The following is a 20,039-nucleotide window of genomic DNA, read 5'->3' as shown; positions in this document are numbered from 1 at the left end:
AAAATAAAATTAAAAATTTAAAAAATTTTAAATACTAGAACAAATTGAGTTCAGTTAAGGTCTTTTGTGTTCTTGAGGTAAACAGGCCACCCACCATGCCTGCCCTGTAAGGAGATAATTATTCTGTGCTGTTGCTATGACACGTCACACACAGGGTGGTGGGGAGTCCATGGCAAACAGCAAGATCATGTTGCAAAGTCAATCCAGAGCTTGCTCCTCTCAGGATCTAAGGCCTTACAAATATGGGGAGAATTCAGTCCGAAAGCCAATCGCAATCTCATGTCATTAAAAATTTCGGGCCATTCTCAGTACGCTTGGCTGTTAGGTTGGCTTTGCCAGCGTGGAGGCAAACCTTTGTCTGAAACCTTTCACGGGCTCTGGGGAAGCTCCCAGACCACCTGCCTCCTCCACAGACTGATTTCATGGCAGTGATAAATTAAAAATGGTCTAAAAGGTTCAAAACTTGTGACCCTTGAAGTTCTGCTTATACTCTTTTTGGTTCAGTGCACTTCTGTACTGGAACCATTGGTGCCAGAAGCTGGCTGGACTAGGTGTAAATAGCTCAAGGCTGTCCCTAGGACCCCTCAGGGGAATGTTTGGTCGCTGGATGCCCGAGAGAAGGCCGCTGTCATTAGTCCCTGGTTATACCCTTAGTCAAACTGGTCAGTCATGTCTTTTTCAAACAAAAATGAACAGAAAAAGAGAAGACCGGTAGGCGAATTCACTGAAATCGGAACAAAAGGGTTTTCAGGTAAATTGTTGTTTGGTTTATTCTAGACTCATGCAAAGGTAGGTTGTCTTTGCTGATCATCACAGTAAACTCTTTCTTCAGATGCCCCACGCCCTGGCTGCTGATAAGCACACAGTCTAAATCTGCCAGGAACCTGCTTTTTACAGGTGTTCTTTGCTAAGACCATTTACCTCAGTGTACTGGCTTAAGAATCAGGACAAGAAAAGGCAATTGCTTTAGAGCTGACCACCGCCAGAAGAATCACTGATGCCACTGTGGTCAGCCGATCAAGTAGGCATTTCCAACATTGCTTGTATTCTATCATTATCTCAAAGATCTTGAGATCTCAAAGATATTCCCCTATCAAATATACCCATCACCATAAAGATTGATGCCTGCCCTGTTCATTTCTTCCACCCTTCCTTGTAGACACCAAGAGCCAACAACAAATCTAGTCACATAAAAGCTCACTGGCGAGGGTTTTGAATGGCTCAAGGTGAGAGCCCGGAAGTTATTCCAATGTAATATAAACAGATACTAATGGAGCTACATCCATAGGGATCAGGATTTAAATAAGATGTCAAATATGAAATGACGTCATAAATAGTAAAGGAAAGAGAAGTCAGGAGCCAAAGGCAGATAAGTACTAACATAATGGTGGGTAGAGGCCCTGACCTTCAGATATTTAGAATTACAGAACCCACTGTTAGAATACCCAATTTGTCTAACTTTAAATCTACTGAGTGTCTTCTATCTTTGCTAAAAAAAAAAAAAAAAAAAATTTAAAGTGAAATACTTCACAGCAGACTAACAAAAATATTTTCCACAAGGTAAATGCTAAAATGAGTGGGAGATTTCATGTGTTGTGGGGACAAGTTGTGCATATTTTGCCCATTTGTGTGTTCTGAACACTTGGAACCATGCCCGGAACACAGGATGCATTTATTAAAAATTTGTAAATGTGTGTGCACAAAAAAAGCCCCACATGTAGATCCCATTTAATTCAGACAGCAAGCAATACACAGCAGAGCTCAAAGCCTCTGTACAAAATGTGAGGGACTGACGCACTTGTAATTTTTGTAATAACGTGACTCGTGTTATCACTGTGCAGAGGTGGGAGGTTGGGGTGGAGAACTGGAATGGATTGATTTCAATGCTGAGGTCAAGCCCCGCCCCTTCTTCTTGACTACCCAGTATTTTGACCATTTCCCATGCTGTCTTCCCCTGGGGTGGTTTTCCCACTCATAAATGTACCTGTGTTCTAACGATCTCTATTGCTGGAAGCATCTTTGTAATGAATGTCAAGCGTATCCACTATTTTAAACGCCCCCTTGTCGCTCTCAGGTGGAGAGCACAGCATCAGCGCTAGAAGCAGTATGAGGGTGACTCTTCGGGCTGTTTAAATCCTTAGTGATGAGACAGATGGCAAGTGGAAGACAGTGCACGCAGCCAATACTCACTTCTTAATGGCTTTATTGTGGTGTCGCCGACATGTAAAAGCTTTATACATTCAAGCTTGATAATTCCAGATATGTATCCTTAAGAAGCCACCCCACATTCCAGCTTAGTCACTTACCTGTCACATCTTCAGGGCTGCCGTTTGTTTGCGTCAAGAAGACCTAATTTAAGATGCATCCCCATATATTTGCCTATATAATCCACTATCTTAAATTATTGTCACAACATTTATTGAGCCAAGTGTACTTTGTGCCAGGCATAGCAGTTTGTGTCACTGTGTGTGAACAGGTTCTTGCTCTGAGAGAATTTATAGTTAATAAAGGCAACGGGTAGTAAATAGATAACTGAGTACAAGCCTTGTGTCAGGGAATGCACAGTACAATTAAGGAAGAAATACACAGTGGTTAGGGCCGTTGTCATCATCCTTGAAATGCTTTCAGCTTTTTTTTTTTTTTTTTTTTTTTTTTTTTTTTTTTATAACTGGCTTTGGAGGCTGCAGAAGACTTTTGGTACGGGCAGCAAGAGCTGGTCACTACTGTCAAGCGACCTGTCAAGATTTGTTCAGAGTGACGGTTGCAGGGGTGAAGGCTGGTGATAGAGCTACCAAACAAAAACGTTTTGGAGCTTGTAAGTCATCAGACTTAGGGTACTGTGTATAAGTTTGTTGTTGTTCAGATGGTGATTATAAAGAACCCAGACTTGCACACGGACAGTCTCCATAGGCAGTTTAATGAAGTTTTGTGGGGTGTGGCATGTCTCCCAGGGCTGCACATGTGGATGTAAAACCAGGTGCAATTATCAAGAAAGGGGATTTTGGACCAAAGGTTAAGTTCAGAGCATCACAACATATAATCTAGATAGAGCAGAGTTCATTTTGAATTTCATATGAATAGTGCGTAATTTTCAGTATGATATGCCCCAATTATTAGAATGAAGATTTTTATACAAAAATATTTACTGTCTAAAATTCAACTTTAGTGGGCACCTTGTTTTTCTTTAATGACTATGCGAACCCTACATAGTTAGAGTCAATCAATTGAAAAGGGGTTGCTGGAGAGACTGCAGAAAGCAAAGAGGCTTTGGAGTTACAGAAGTTGGGGAAGACGGTAGGACCAGATGCCCATAGTCACTTCTGCGATGTACTCAGCACCCCAGCTGTCAACACCAGAGCTGGTAGGTGAATGAACAGCCATTGTTGTTGCACTGACCCTCCAGAAGTGCATCCCTGGTGTCTGTTTTGCATACAGAGGTACAAAGTTCGTTATGACTAAGCCTCAAGGAAGGGAAGCCATTCCATTTGAAATAGTTCAGTCTTCTCAAAGTAGAATTCAGACACAAGGAACCTATCTACTTCTCCTCCAAAGTTTCTGTTCTTTCTTTCTCTCTCTCTCTCTCTCTTTCTTTCTTTCTTTTTTAATACAGGGTTTCTTTGTGTAGTCCTCGCTATTCTGGAACTTGCCCTGTAGACCAGGCTAGCCTCCAACTCAGAGATCTACCTACCTCTGCCTCTGAAGGGCTGGAATTAAAGGTGAGCCCCACAGTTGCCACGGCTGTCGTCGCTGCTGCTGCTGCCGCCGCCACCACCCCCGCCACCGCCGCCACCCTGAGTTTATGTTTTTATTTTCAGTTTCCAACTCGTAATTGAGGAGTGCATAAAGCAGATGGGTGCTGAGCTGAGTCAAATGCGAGCAAACGGAAACAGCACAGCAAATAAGAACAGTGCGGCGATGGATGCGGAGATTGTACTGAGGCCGCTCATGGACCTCTTGGACAAGACGTAAGTCGTTGGCCCACCTTAACCTTCACTTATTGCCCAGAATTCCTAGCTGTGACTGATAGTTCTTTAGGAGAAATTTTGGGTTTATCTGCACAAGGTGACTGTTAAAGAACTTCTAGGGAGTTGGCTCAATAAATGAGATTTGTCAGCCAAGTATGAGGACCATGGTTTGATCCCCAGCATCCATGTTAAACAGCCAAGAGAGATGGTTTGTGGGTTAGGAGGGTATACTGCTCCCACAAAGGTCCTGAGTTTGCCTAGAATCCTGCTTCTGGGATCCGCTCCTGGTTTCTGTAGGAACCTATGCTTATATGCACAGACCCATACACAGGCACATGCAGAGACGTGATTAAAAATAAAATAAATCTTTAAAAAAAAAACAGCAGCAGCAGCTAGGCATATGGTACATACCTTTGATCCCAGTGCTGGGCATACAGAGACAGGTGGGTTCCTGGGTCTCAGCTACTCGTCAGCCTAGCATATTTGATGAGCTCCAAGCCAATGAGAGACTGTGTCAAAAACAAAGGTGGGCAGATTCTGAGGAATGTCAGTGTAAGACTGAAGTCTGACCTTCACATGTAGACACACACACATACATACACACACAGATATATATTCATATAAAAAAAGAGCAGCACACTTCTAATTTATTAGTATTTATGTGAACAAGAAAAAAATGAGAGGAAACTAGTATTGTTGGCTCTGTAAGTTGCTGCTCCGAAGCTGAAGCAGAGAAAGGTTTCGAATTTCCTGCTCCTCAGATAACACATTGTTTCCCATTCTTTGGGCACAAAAAGCAAATTGAATCCAGAATATCTGATTTCTCCTCAGAAACCCACAGGAGAAGAAAATAGCTTGTGTGTGAACACAATGAGCTCAGCAAAGCCTGACATAATCAGTGCTCACCTGTTCCACCCCGGCTCCAGTCACTGGAAAAGACAAGAAAAAGCCCAAGCCCCTAGTGCCTTTGAGATCATGGTCTGTCCAAGGAGTGGGCTGTTATGGAAAGTTCTTTAAAAAAAACTACCTGGTTTGTTGGTTGGTGGTGTGAGTGAGTGAGAGTGTGTGTGTGTGTGTGTGTGTGTGTGTGTGTGTGTGTGTTGTTTCCTTCCTTCTCTACACTCAAAGGTTCTGATTTAGTAAGTTGGTAGGCTCAAGGCACCAATATCTTAAAATATATTCACAGCTCGTAATCACTTACTTTAACAACTAGCTGCACAATTCTATAGATGAACATCCTTAAATCAAAGTTCTCAGGAAACTGGGACAGAGGGGAGGACATCCTATTGGAACTCTAGATGAGAGAAGCATGGGAGAATAGCAAAGTAGAAGGATCCAGAGGGTCCTAGAAACCTACAAGTAGAACATTATGATAGGCAGATTTGGGCCCAGGGGTCCCGCTCAAACTAAGGCACCAGCCAAGGACAATACAGGCAGTAAACTTTAAACCCCTACCCAGATCTAGCCAATGGCCAGAACATTCTCCACAGTTGACTGGAGAGTGGGGTATGACTTTCACATGAACTCTGGTGCCTTACATTTGACCATGTCCCCTGGAGGGGGAGACCTGGTGGCACTCAAAGGAAGGACAGCAGGTTACCAAGAAGAGACTTGATACCCTATGAGCATATACAGGGGGAGGAAATCCCCCTCAGGAACAGTCATAGGGGAGGGGAATGAGGGGGAAATGGGGGGAGGATACAAGGGATGTATCAAGAATAAATTAATAAAAAAATTTTTTAAAAAAATCAAAGTTCTCAAATCTGAAATATTCTAGAATCTGAATTCCAGTTTGGAGGTTAATATCCCACTTGTAATTATACTGAGTTTTATCATCCTCTGTGTCATTCCCTATCGTTCTCAGCAAAATGAGATTGTGTGTGAAGTTAAAAAGGAGTTATAACCTTTCAAAATATATGGAAATTATTAACAATATTTAAGGGAGAGATAATTGTGTGGAGAGATGTGGAAAGCTGACTAAGTTCTCTGGGCTCAATCAGAATGTGTAATTTTAAAGCCACAGGCTAGAGGATGTGCTGAGCAGTTTCATGTCAAGTGAACACAAGCTAATCTGAGAGAAGGAAATCTCAATTAAGAAAATACCTCTGTAAGGCTGGGCGGTGACTTGATGGGGATGTGGGTCGGGAGAGCGGGACTAGCCCATTGTGGATGGTGCCGTTCTTGGGATGGTGATCCTGGGTTCTACAACAAAGCAGGCTGAGCAAGGCATGGGGAGCAAACCAGTGAGCAGCACCCCTCTGTGGCCTCTGCATCAGCTCCTGCCTCTAGGGTCCTGCCCTTGTTTGAGTTCCTGTCCTGGCTTTTTTCGAGGAGAAAGTGTGTTGTGAAAGCGTAAGCCAAATAAACCGTTTCCTCCCCAAGTTGCTTTGGTCATGGTGTTTCATCGCGGGAATAGTAAGAGTGACTAAGACAGAGGAGATATGTCAAAGTAAGACACTGATTCCGCTTTCAAGACACTGACAATTTTGGAAGGGAAAAAGAAAGTTCTATATAAATGTACATAACAAGGGACAGAGCGAAAGTCTTGTCAGAGAGTGAGAATGTCATCGGGTTGGGTGTTTAAATGTGTATAGGATCTAAAATGAATACAGATGGGGAACAGGAACACAGGGAGAGAAAAGCTCTACTACGTATGTTTTCATGAAGAATAGGATCAACCACATATGCTGACTACAATCCCCATCGCTGATTGTACTGGAAAACTGTCTCCTGCATCAGTTCTAGACCTAGCCAGTCTAGATGGTCCAGGTTGCAAAACGTCTGTCTTACGCCTCGTGTTGGGAAGTTGGCTAACTCTGGCTAAGGAAGCAGGTACTGGGGTGCTCCTTGGTTTCTATTATCTAAAGCAAACAGTAGGGGCCTGAAAGTCTTCAAGGTTATTTTGAGAAAAATCCCTGTAGAAATCACATTGCACTACACTATGCCTTTATAAAACATTTCAACTTTTCTTCCCAAGATCCAAGCACTTCCTAAAATGAACTGTATGCTCCATTTCAAACTAGCAGAAACCTACAAAGAGCTGCAAGCGTGCCATGGGTTTTATTCACTTTTTTCTTGCTTCCAATCAAATCAGCACAAGTTAGCATGAGCAAACCACCAAAAAAAAAAAAACAAAAACAAAAAAAAAAAAAACAAAAAAAACAGCAAGTTTAGATCTTTTTGAGGCTGAAAATTCTAAATCTGCAGCAAAATGGGTTCCAGCTATGCTCGGGATGAAGATATGGAGTAGCCCAAGTGTTTAGTCTCTCACTGTCTAGACTGACTGGCTAGAGATGCTGTCCTTGACACCAGGCTCCAAGCTTACCCAGAGGGCCTTGTTTCCAAGTACGTTGGGTCTCTATAGAAAATAGAGCTAGGAGAAATACTTCAATAGGAATGCATATCTTAGCAATCTCCCTTTTGTGTCAACTTTGACTAGTTAAATATCATTTATTCTTCATCATCCATGTCTTTTAGTATGAAAAAAATGTTCAGCTCTGATGATGATGATGATGATGATGATGATGATGATGATAATTTTTATTATTATTCCTGAGTCCATAAAGTGTGGAAAGTTGGAGGCGACAATAAAGTGCACACATTACATCAGCCCTTGTTATAACAGGGTCACATCACTGCCACTAAGATTCCCGATGAGCCCACAATCATAAATCATATCATAGAACATTTGTGTTGCTGTCTCTGTCTTCCCTGGCTCTTCATAAATGAGGGCGTTCATGATGTACACGATGCTGGGAGATGCACTTGACTTAGAAAAACCAGCCTAACTGGGTCTCGCTCACTGGCTTCCCTGACTTGGACACATCTCTGAACCTCTCCAAGTCTATATTTTATTTTTAAAATGAGTGTAATCAGATGGGAGATACTGGCAGAAGAGTCCTGTAAAGAAGGGCGTGTACAGTATTACACAAACACCAGATAATGTTGCTCCTTATCACACATGAGGAAAGTGTGGAAGACACAACTCACCTGTTTGTATTTGCAAACGTTGGATCCTTGACGAATTGAGAGATATCTGTGTCATGTGGTCATATTGGTCCATGGTCAGGAATGACAGCAGCAAAGCCTGGTGAGAATGTGGGAGAAGGGAGCCCCTTACTTACACAGTGGGAGTAGGGTGCAAATAACCCAGCCACTGTGAAAATCAGTATAGAAAGTTTCTCAAAACATAAAAAGAAAAGTAGAATTGCGTGAACTCCAGCTGTGCCACCTCCAGGAGCATACCTGGAAGAGCCCTAGTCAGCACACCAGAGGGGCATGTGTGTATCCATAGAGTACCATCCACGGCAGTCAAGTTATAGCATCAGCCCAGGAGGAAGAAAATGCAACACACACATAAAAACACACATGATGTTTTATACACCAACAAAAAGGAATTTTTTTTTTTTTTTTTGCTTGTAGGAAAATAGGTGCAACTATTTCCCTCTGACTTCATTTCTACCAAATAAATTGGACAGTGTACAGCATGGACACTGTACATATGGACACTGTACACATATTATATGTAATTATATATCTTGTTCTATAATATATTTTCCATACATGGATCTGGTATGTGAATGCTGTAAGGGGCCTGTTGAAGGATTCCAGTGTCCCGTGGTAAATGTCAGTATCTACTCAGCCTTGCGACCTGGTACTCAAGAATGCATGTGCATCTGATCTTGTTTCAGATTAAGTCTTTCAGCAAAAATCTGCGAGAAAACCGTCCTGAAGCGAGTTCTGAAGGAACTCTGGAAGCTCGTTCTTAACAAGATAGAGAAACAGATCGTTCTCCCTCCGCTGACAGACCAGACAGTACGTACCTGGAACGTGGAGTCCTCCCACACACCGCTTCCTACTTCATCACCTTTCATTCAGATTAGTAGTTTTGGTCCCGATGAATATGAATTAAATCCATTTGGGGAATTTTTTCTTTTGCTGTATAAATTTTTAACAATGGCTGATGAAAGAACATTTTTTTTCTATCTAAATCAATTTTAAAAAATTAAAATAGCTGTCTAAGGTCAAATGTAATTGTTATTCAAAACTTCTTCTCTTTTTTTTTAAACTTCATCTCTTAAAAAGATAAGTCAAGGGGTCTGGAGATTTAACTCAGCTGGTAGCGCCCTAGTCAAGTACACACAGGCCCTGGACTCCATCTGCAGCAGCACACGCACTCAGCTGCAGTGGGGCACACCTGTAATTCTAGCTCTATGGAGGCAGAGACAGGAGTATCAGAAGTTCAAGCTCATCCTTCACTACATAAGGAGTTCAAGGGAGGGAGGAAATGAGGGAGGAAAGAAGGATGGGACAGAGGAAGGATAGGAGGGAAGAAGGATGGGAGAGAGGAAATGAAGGAGGAAGGAAGGATGGGGTGGAGGAAGGGAAATGAGGGAGGAAGGAAGGATGGAATGGAGGAAATGAAGGAGGAAGGAAGGATGTGAGGGAGGAAGGAAGGATGGGAGGGAGGAAATGAGGGAGGAAGGAAGGATGGGAGGGAGGAAATAAAGGAGAAAGGAAGATTGGGAGGGAGGAAGGATGGGGGAGAGGACATGAGGGAGGAAGGAAGGATGGGAAGGAGGAAATGAGGGAGGAAGGAAGGATGAGATGGAGGAAATGAGGAAGGAAGGATGGGAAGGAGGAAATGAGGGAGGAAGGAAGGATGAGATGGAGGAAATGAGGAAGGAAGGATGGGATGGAGGAAATGAGGGAGGAAGAAAGGGTGGGAGGGAGGAAATGAGAGTGGAAGGAAATAAGGAAGAATGGGAGGGAGGAAAAAAGATTTATAAAAAGCTGGGTGGTGGTGGCACACGCCTTAAATCCGAGCACTTGGGAGGCAGAGGCAGGTGGATCACTGTGAGTTCAAGGCCAGCCTGGTCTACAAAGCTAGTCCAAGACAGTCGAGGCTACACAGAGAAACCCTGTCTCGGAAAAAAAAAAAAAAAAAAAAGGAATGAGAGGGAGGGTGGGCCTAACTTCAATTTGTAAAGCTATCTAGTTACTTACATATTTCTAATTTATATTTAATTTAATATTATATATAAAACTTGTTATATAATGTTACATATAATCTAATATCACTATGAATCCACAGAGAACAGGCTGGGATTCAAGTATAGCCACTATGTTCTTAAATGTTATGGCTTAAGAAACAAGGTCCCGTCCAGTGCAATCATATTGAAATTTTTTTTTTCACCTTTCCTTTCAACTTTCATCCGTTGCCTCCCTGCTTGGAGGTTAATAGAGGAGATGGCTTTCTGTGGCCTTGAAGGGCTTGATTGTATCACACGCTGGAAAATAAAAGAGGAATCAGAAAGCTCAGTGAGCAGTGAACTGGACAACCATCAAGCAGTCACACGGTGCAGGCTTTTCAGTTCATGCTTGCTGAACCAAGCAGTAATAAAAAAAAGCTAGCATTTGAGATAATTGATTTGTGTGTGTGTCTGTGTGTGTGTGTGTGTGTGTGTGTGTGTGTGTGAGTGAATGACTAAGGAAGATAAGTAGATACAAGTAACAAATAATTATAAGGTATACTAAACAGATATCAATACCGTTTAATCGTTTATGTTTATTTGGTCCTTACATATCCAATAATGGTATGTGCAGAAAATATTTTCTTATAAGGTAGGCCAAAAAGTAAGGTGAAAATGTTTTGACATGACATCCTGACATGTTTGTCTAGCTATGAATGTATGGTCTCTTTATTTAGAACCTATGGTCAAATCACAGACAAATATTCAAGCACACAGAAGTCTTATTCTGCCTTGGTAACTAGTATATTTAATAATTGCAACCATGCAAGTTAGCGTTCTCAGACTTGGTCAGCAGTAGCGTGATAACAGTAGGCTGTTATATATAAACTTCTCACAAGCAGAACCCTTGGGGATGGAAGGAGCTCCCCACATGGCTACCGCACAGACCTGTTTCAAGGATAATCACATGCGGAGCATCCTCCACATAGAAATGTGCACCTGGAAGGGAGCCAATGCATGGTAGACTATCCTTTGCTAGGAGAAACAAACGCTTCACATGTCCAGCCTTAACCCACAACTGGAATTGGATGTTTGTTTGTTTGTTTGTTTGCATTTTAATCATCCCCAAGGCAGCCACCACCTACACCTCAAGCTATCCAAATGAGCTCTTAAAGTAACAGTTTTAAAACCTGTATTGATTTTTACCTGGCGTAGGTGGTGGTGCTTATAGTATGGTGCCCTTGTGGAAGTCAGAAGACAATTTGTGGGGGTCAGCCCTTGCCTCCGTTTATGTGGGTTCATGGAGATCAAAGTTGGATCATCAGGCGGGGTGACAATTGCCTTCATGTGCTGAGCCATCTCACTGGCCCACAGTAATTTTGAATAACTTTTGTGAACATTTGCCTGGACCTCCATTATCTTTTCCAGTTAGTTACCTTGTGCCTGAGGTCCACCACACTGTGCACTTTGAAGACTCCTGGGCCCTGCGAATGTACATGCACTGTTACATCAGAAACACCACGTGTAACAGTTCATTCTCTAGACAAGGTGCTTTCTAGAAATGTGCATGATGATCTTAAGGCTCCCCAGCACTGGCGCCTGCAAGTGTGAAACTGTTTCATTCTATCAATCATCCATGACCAAATAGCATTGAAGCTTCAAATTAATGTCCTGGGCGCTACGGTACTTGGCACTGGAAATAAGTAGAATAGCAAAAAAGTAATAGCAACAGAAAAAAAAGTGAGTAATGGTTCCTGTTTCCCATGCTCATGAGCTCTGCAATAGGAAGCAAGCAAAAAGGATAGTTGAGACTGGCCTGTGACTTTATTCCCAGCTGTTAGTGAGTTTGGCCAAACTTTGTAGCTTTCCAGTCACATGCACCAGCAGACTTGCCTCTGCTGTCTAGTTTAGAGTGCTCTGGATGTCTTATCTAGTAATTTCCAGATTGGTGGTGGTTGTTGGTGGGTGGTTGGTTGGTGGTTGGCTGGTTGGTTGGTGGTTGGGTAGTTGGGTGGTTGGTTGGTTGAGTGAGTGGGTGGTTGATTGGGTGGGTGGTTGGTTGGTGGGTGGTTGGTTGCGTGGTTGGTGGTTGGTTGGTGGTTGAATGGTTGGTTGGGTGGATGGGTGGTGGTTGGGTGGTTGGTTGGTTGGTGGTTGGTTGGTTGGTAGTTGGGTGGTTGGTTGGTTGGGTGGTGGGTTGGGTGGGTGGTTGGTGGTTGGTTGGTTGGTTGATTGGTTGGTGGTTGGGTGGTGGTTGAATGGTTGGGTGGTTGGTGGTTGGTTGGTTGGGTGGTTGGTGGTTGGCTGGTGGGTTGGTTGGGTGGTTGGTGGGTGGGTGGTTGGTTGGTTGGGTGGTTGGTGGTTGGTTGGTTTTGTCCCTGACCCTGATGTTCTAGGGGAATCTCCTACGCTGAGAGTAGGTGGGGAGGTCTCTTAAAGATGCCACATTTCAGGAAGAATGCCCCTACTTCTTCAGCCTTATGCCTTAAGATTTTACACACATCTATTTTGGGGAGTATGATGAGGATAGTGCCTCTGTAGAAAATAATTAAAGTTTGGTCCATATGCTTCATTAAAGTGATTACCTACACTGCAGCTGGTTCCATAACCCAGAGTTAGCACTCCCAGAAGTGGGACACCGATGCTGACTGGCTTGCTGCCAGTCTTGCCAGATAATCTCTGTTCCATCTTTAGAATAGATCCATTATACACATCTGACATAATCCCAAATTATCATAATGGAGATAAAGAAAAGACTTTCCTTTAATCTTGAACTCTACTGTTGAAGATCTGGAGACCCAGTCCTCCTTCTCTTTTCTTCTGTGTGTTTACAGGGACCCCAGATGATTTTCATTGCAGCTAAAGATCTCGGGCAGCTATCCAAATTGAAGGTAAGAAACATGAGGAAACTGGTTGGCCTTAAGTGAATGACCTAACTATGGCTCTGCAGATGCCACCCTCCTGCTAGCAATAGAGCCTTATACAGCAGGATAAAAATGCGTACTTCTGTGACCATACATTTGCTTTAAGAGTTTCTAGCTTTTTTAAGGCTGGAGAAACAAATGGCTCAGTGGTTAAGAGCACTAGATGCTCTTGCAGAGGACCTGGATTCAATTCCCAGCACCCTTAGCGTGGTTCACAACCATCTATAAGTTCAGTTCTAGGCGATCTGATGCCCTCTCCAGTCCCCTGTGAGAACTATACACATGTGATACAGAGTCATACACATGGAGAGATGCTTATAAAGTAAAAATAAGTATTTTTCAAATATTCTAACTTTGGAAACAAGTAAGACGACATATTTGTTTTTTGCTGAACTAAACATGCTTTGAATAAAGGCAAATGGAATACTGAATAGAGCCAGTGAGACCTGGAAAAGTCTTGAAGTCAAGAAACACAATAAAGGAAAATGAAATTTATCAAAAAGAACCTTAGACTCTCGAACATGTTCACCTCTCCACTACAATTGAGAATTTGTTTACAAAATAATCTCGTCTTTAATTATCACTTGGGAGTTCCAAGCCTTTGAATATCTATATGATACAAATTTCTCTGGTTAAAATATATGTTGCTTCTATTCTGTTTCAACCTACTAGAATACAGTTCAGGGATGGGATCTAGACATGGAAGATGGGTTTAATGTTTTCCAAAGTCTGTTGCATGAGCTAGACACTTAGCTTTCCAATTTATGAATGTAATGTTGTTACAACTTAGGAAAATTTAGTACTTGACTCTTAGAATTATGGTGGGCATCGTGCCATCTGCCACTCTGCCTCCAGCTGTTACCTCAGAGATGAGTGTCACAGGTGTTGTTTCAGTATCATATTACCAAGAAAAGATAATAAGCATGCATGATTATTTCCTGGGATGACATGTCCTTACAAGTTCAGTATCCTAATGTTTTCGTCTACATTACAAAGACATGACCATACCTAAAGTTGCTTCCCAAATGTGCCCAGTGAGCAGATGGTTAGGACAGAACATGTAAAGTAGATGTCAGTCCTAAGCTCTTGCTTAGAATCTTGGCTCTTTGCCACTTTCTTGACCACACTGGGACTTCTGGACCCTAACCCTTGAAAAAATAGATTAATAAGGGGCTAAAGTTTCTCATATAAAACCATAAAGACGAAAGAGTTTAAATCTCAGAACAAAAGAAATTCCCTAACAGTGAATCCAGCTTCTGCGTATTTCAACACTCTTAATCAAGCTTTCGTTTTCCAAGTAGAATGTCATATCTATTGGCTTTGTTTGCTTCAAGTGACAGAAAGACAAGATGTGTAAACAAAGAGTGATGTTGTCATGTGAGATCTGATGGGCCAGGCTGACTCTGGTTCCCATGGCTACTTGGGCTGGGATTCTAGCCATGTCATAAGACCCTGACCTCTCAGCTCTGCACTTACTTATGCAATGCTGAGGGTCACACCTTCTTTTCGCCAACTGGATGTTTGTCTCTACTCTAAACATCCTTTGAACTTCAGATCTTGTAAACAAACAAACAAAACCAACAACGTAAAGAACTCTCAATTCTGTGTTAGGAATCCAATAAAGTCTACTGACGCACGGATTCATTGTTGGCACGAAAGGAGCATTGTTTTGGCCCAAGGAATGGTATGGGTCAGTTGGCTTAAGTTACATACCCAACCCTGATCTACTTTGCTTAAAATGTATATTGGATCCCTCAAAGAGGCTGTGTGCCTTCTAGGTGGGAAGAATAAGGGTGCAAAGAAAATATAACAGGCTAGTGCCCTTTGTAGCCCCCCAGTGGAGCTTTGTGCTTTGGTGAATATTCTTAATTACCAAAGGAAAACTATGAGTAAGGGTTATTACATCAACACCGAGGTAATATGAAGGGCTATAGCAATGCAAGGAAACTTGGTCCCATGTTATTGGCTTTCCCTATGAATCCTCTACAATCTGATGTAAAACAACAAAACTGAAGCTAGCAGAACTTCACATGTAACTGAGCTAATCACTCTCATGTCCCTTGGGTACCATTTCCTTAAAAAAAGAAAAGATACTTTTCTTTTTAAGATGTTAGTTTGAATGTAGATCCAACTGAAATAATACTAGTGGAAAAATTTACTGATAGATAATTTCAAAATTCATATATTTTGAGAGATAAGTAACTATCTCATTTAAAAGAACCTCAAATCAAGAAAAACAGAACCAGGAAATGTTTTTTCTATGTTTATTGATTTCCCATATTAGTTCCCCAGTTCAGGTTTTCTTGATTTTAGTTCTTTTAATCTGATCTATATGATTTAAGTATTTACTAACAGTCTGGCGCATGTTTTGTTACTTCATATTCAGAGAGTTTATAATATGCTTGTACTATGTAAGGTTGCTATTGCTATTTAATAGAATCGGTTTTATTTGACATAAAAATAAAATTAAATGCTCCTTAATCTTTTTAGACTATTGACACAATATCAAAACCACTTACTAAGATACACTTGAAATTATAGGTTAGTTACAGACCTCTTACCTGAGCAGCCAGAAACACCTTTATTTGAACAACCTATTGCTGGCAACAGTTATAGCTTTGTAGAAACAACACATACCGTCTATTTTGAAATATTGCTAGGAGCAGATATTGATAAATATGCTGAGCATTGCTAAATAGAATTGCACAACCCTGGAAGACAGTGTTAATGTGTAGCATCAGGACGCTTTAAGTTTTTCTCTTGGGAAATTTGTGATGTATTATTTTTCTCTAACTTTCTATCATCATTTTTATAAATAATCTTTGAATGATAGCTTGAGACAAACCACAGGGACCAATTAGGAAAATAGAGTTAGAATATTACAAATCAGTCCTAACATATTAAAAATGGCTATAAAAGACTGAAGATCTCCACAGCTGCATTTGACTTATTCTTTGAGGCTCTTCCTTGTAATTGATGAAGAGCAGGAGGATCTGGGGAAGAGAATCTACCAGGACTGTGATAATTGAAAAACTGAATCTGGCCACCTTAATCTCCTTCCTGTCCTGGATTCTTCAGAGGGACAGAGCACAAATCAAAGAATTATAGTGAAAGGCTTTGAGACACAGTTTTTAGGTTACATTATCTTCTCACTTCATGTTAATTTGAGATGTAAGTAATGGTATGCCTCTGCCAGAGAATCATTTTTAATCAGGCAGCTTAGCTTTCCTTTGACAGATGGGTATTTATCAGAAATGTGACAAAATGACCGAGGTTTGTTTATTTTTATATGTGCGTGCTTTCCTTCATGAATATAAGAACACTGTGTATGTACAATGCGTACAATGCCAGCAGAGGCCAGAAGAGGGAGCCAGATCCCCTGGAACTGGAGTTAAATGGTTGTGAGCTGCCACATGGGTGCTGGGAACAGAACCCAGGCCCTCTGCAAGAGCAGTAAGTGCTGTTACCTGCGGAGAGACCTTTCCAAGCCCTGAAGAACATATTTTAAATAGGAAGTGTTTGTTATGCAGAAACTATACAGATTTTGTTTAAAGGTAGCTAAATAAATGCATCTGTAATTTTCTGAACCATCTTTAACCTGTCTTCCAGGAACATATGATTCGAGATGATGCCAAGGGTCTGACACCAAGACAGTGTGCAATAATGGAGGTGGTCCTGGCCACTATAAAGGTGAGATAGTGTTCCTGGGTACCCGTTGAGGGACCTCCTCTCTCCTCCGTGAGGTCCCCACTGTACAGCTGCCCCAGCTGATCAGGACGTAGCCAAATAGATGCATTCCAGACAATTGCTAGCTCCAGCTCATCCATATGTCTTACTTCATCCATAACACATTTTTATTTTGTATTTTCTGCTCTGAGTCTCTCCAGAAAATGTGAATGAAGTTTATATCATCACATATGTTCTCAAAGAAAGATATGTACCCCCCAGTGGAGTTAAACAGATGGTTCAGGAGGATTTAAGGTTAGCATAATTTATACTCAGGATTTCTGTGCTTGTGGAAATAATTTTTAAAACACCAACCTCCTACTCTCTCTTAGTAATACAATGAAATTTCACTGAAACCCCAGAAGTCTCGTACTCCAACATTAATCCCACATAGCAAAGGACTGACAAGAAGTATTATAGCAACAGTTAAATGTGTATGGGTCTTTATGTGACTTAAAAGTGCTGTGTGTGTGTGTGTGTGTGTGTGTGTGTGTGTGTGTGTGTAGTATGTATGTGTGTGTGAATGTGTTATACATGTATGTGTGTAGTCTAGGTATTTGGAATATATGTTCCATATGTTGTGTGTAAGAGAGTCTGTGGGAGGTAAGAAAGGGAGAGACATATGTAATGCAGTGTGTATGTGGGGGGATAGGGTGTATGTATGTACGTGGGGTATGGGGTGTGTGTGGTGCGCATGCGTCTGTGGTATGTGTATGTGTCTCTGTCTCTGTGTGTACACGCACATGTGTGTCTGTGGTATCTCTATGTGTGTGTCTGTGTGCATGTGCGTGTGTGTCTATGGTGTGTTTGTATGTGTATGTGTGTGTGCGTGTGCCTGTGATCTGTGTGTGTGCATGTGTGTCTGTGTGCGTGTGTGTCTATGGTGTGTTTGTATGTGTATGTGTGTGTGCCTGTGATCTGTGTGTGTGCATGTGTGTCTGTGTGTGTGTGTGTCTATGGTGTGTGTGTGTGTGTGTATGTCTGTGGTGTGTGTGTCTCTGTGTATGTGTATGTGTCTCTGTGTGTGTGTGTGTGTGTGTTTATTAAAGGGTTAGAAAATAAACTGGCTTCCTACACCTTGTCTCCTGATTCCACTCCTCGCTGAAAGCGACAGCCAGTGTCTTGCATATCTAGTAGATGAAGTCCTCTTGGCTGCTGCGACCCTCCTGCCTCATTGCCTGCGTCCTGTGTCACCTCCACCTCACCTGGTATTAGGAACCAATATGGTCGATGACAACAACAACAAAAATACAGGAAAATTTCAAAGCTAACTTTTTGAAAGTTTCTGAGTATTTGAGGAAGAATTCTCTTGGCTTTATATGTTTTTTTTTTTTTTTTTAAATCAGTACCAAAAAGAAGGAAATACACTAAAACGTATTCTGAAAAGAAAAATAAAATTTTAGGATTTGAGTTCAGCCCTTCTTGGATTTTACTAGAACAATTCATACTTTGGAGTGAAAACAATGGGATGTGTCCTGTGGAAATACAGCGTGTCAATCAATGTATTGATCAATCTGATTCCCGTCTCTAACGCCATCATCTTCTAATTATTCTGTCTAGAACTACATGCCTACCACCTGCATATTGAATTCTCCTTCAAACTGTACGATAACCTCAGTCCTCACATGAATCCCTTCTACTTACATCTCAGTGTCTCAGATATTTTAGCATCCGTGATCTGTGTAAATCTTTAATTCAGTCTCATCCACATGGCACTTGCGGATTCTTGGGAACAAAGCCCCTACCTGTTGCCCATGATCCTGTTAGCTGCTTCCAAGCATCACTCTCCAGGACTGGAGTCTAACTCTGACCCTTCAGAGCCTGTGGCTCCCAGTGTCCCTCATCCCTAGTTCCTGTGATGTCAATTCTTTATCTAGGAATCACCCTGTTAGGACCACTGTGCCTACTGGGAGATTCTCCTGACTTAGTGGTCACCTATCTGCCTAGATTTCTACCTGAATTCTGTCATCAGTTTTCCCAGGCCTTAACCTCAGGGACTAAAGCTTCCATGATTGTCTGGAGGCCAGTCAGAGGACTTTATAACACAACTGAGCCTCAGGAGAAAGGGTGTTCTTAAAGCAAAGCCGCAGGTGCCACAGGCTGACCCCCAAAGGCTGACAAAGGGATGACACTTCCTTCTTCCTTGGGTCAATTAAGTCCAATAAGCTGAGGGGTGGGAAAGGAAGGTGAGGAAAGTGCTGTGGAGTTTGTAACAGTCAGACAGAACTGGGTTGGCATTTGTCAAATCTTTCTCATGTCTATATGTGCATTGCCTCATCTGATTTGCATAAACGCCCTGCACGTTAGACCAAACAAATTCCCATTTCCTTCCTCCTCAGACCTAGGCAACACCATTATTTGTATTCAAGATGTAGCAAGAGAGCTGATCGTGGGTCTTGAATGACAGAGCAAGGCTTGAAATTCCATCCCATACTTTTCTCCATTATCCACTTTCAGTGACAACTTCTCAGCATCAGTGTTCAGATTTTACATACCCCACATTATTAAGAATTCAGCTGCTGGTGTGAAGAATAAATTAACCTGCCTGAGTCTGCAGCATTGCAATTCAAAAGTCATTTCCTGAGAGCTCACTGTACATAGAGAGGATAGCAAATGAAGGAGTAAACGGAGACCAGGGGTCTTATAATTAGGAACAGAAATAGCAACAATTGAGAAACAGGAGTGCTTGGTCAAAGTCCAGAGGAGGCGGGGTGGACACAGAAAGGGTAGTGAGTGAGTTTTCTGTATATGCCTGTGATACTTTCCCAGGGAAGGATACCAGAGGATTTGGGGACAGAAGAGAGAGGGAACCGAGAGAAAGCAGTTCTCGGGTTTGAGAGAAAAGGGCTGAGTGATGATGGGGGAATGTAGCATCAGCCTGCATCCCTCAGATGGTCTGGATGAAGGATGCTGGCCAAGAATCTCACACACAAAGCAAAAATGGCCACTGGGTTGAGGCCAGAACACCCAGACTTAAACACCAAAGTCAAGAATCTCAGCCTCAGTTTTTCAGGAAAAGGGAAACTCTGAAAGATGAGTGAGATCGGCCATTTTGATCTGATTCATACAAGAGGAATCAAGATGTGTAGAAAGTATTTTTAAAACATCTATCAGTGGTGTCTTTTAAAGGCCTCTGCAGATTAAAGGGGGCAAAACTCATACATAAGTCTGCATAGTGAGTTGTCTGTGTGAGTTTGCCAAATGTATGTTACAGTTTAAAGTAAAATCTGTAATGTGGGAATTGGCAGCCAAAATAGTGCATGGAACCAAAAAGGAAATCCTCCTTTGCAGACTTGTGGGAAAAGCATTTGCCAGTTCCAGTCCATCAGTAAAAACAGACTGTGAGTAACCAGCAGCGAAGAGGCCAAGGGTTACAGAATTTCAATGATATTATAATAGAATGGTTTGCCCAGCATCCCAACAATATTTTTCCTGATTTTATATTTAGCATT

At 41.9% G+C, this 20,039-nt stretch overlaps 1 protein-coding gene across 1 annotated transcript in view; it reads left to right on the top strand.

Annotated features, from left to right (window-relative positions):
• Unc13c (unc-13 homolog C) overlaps window positions 1–20,039 on the top strand; it is a 426,680-nt gene that overhangs the window by 364,031 nt on the left and 42,610 nt on the right. The window contains 4 exon segments of the mRNA XM_051140226.1: window positions 3,816–3,965; window positions 8,657–8,780; window positions 12,772–12,828; window positions 16,471–16,551. Of these exon segments, the coding sequence (XP_050996183.1) occupies window positions 3,816–3,965; window positions 8,657–8,780; window positions 12,772–12,828; window positions 16,471–16,551 (412 nt within the window).

Source organism: Acomys russatus, chromosome 32, assembly GCF_903995435.1.
Source record: "Acomys russatus chromosome 32, mAcoRus1.1, whole genome shotgun sequence".
NCBI classification, from domain to species: Eukaryota; Metazoa; Chordata; class Mammalia; order Rodentia; family Muridae; genus Acomys; species Acomys russatus.
This window is presented reverse-complemented; position numbering and strand designations above follow the sequence as displayed.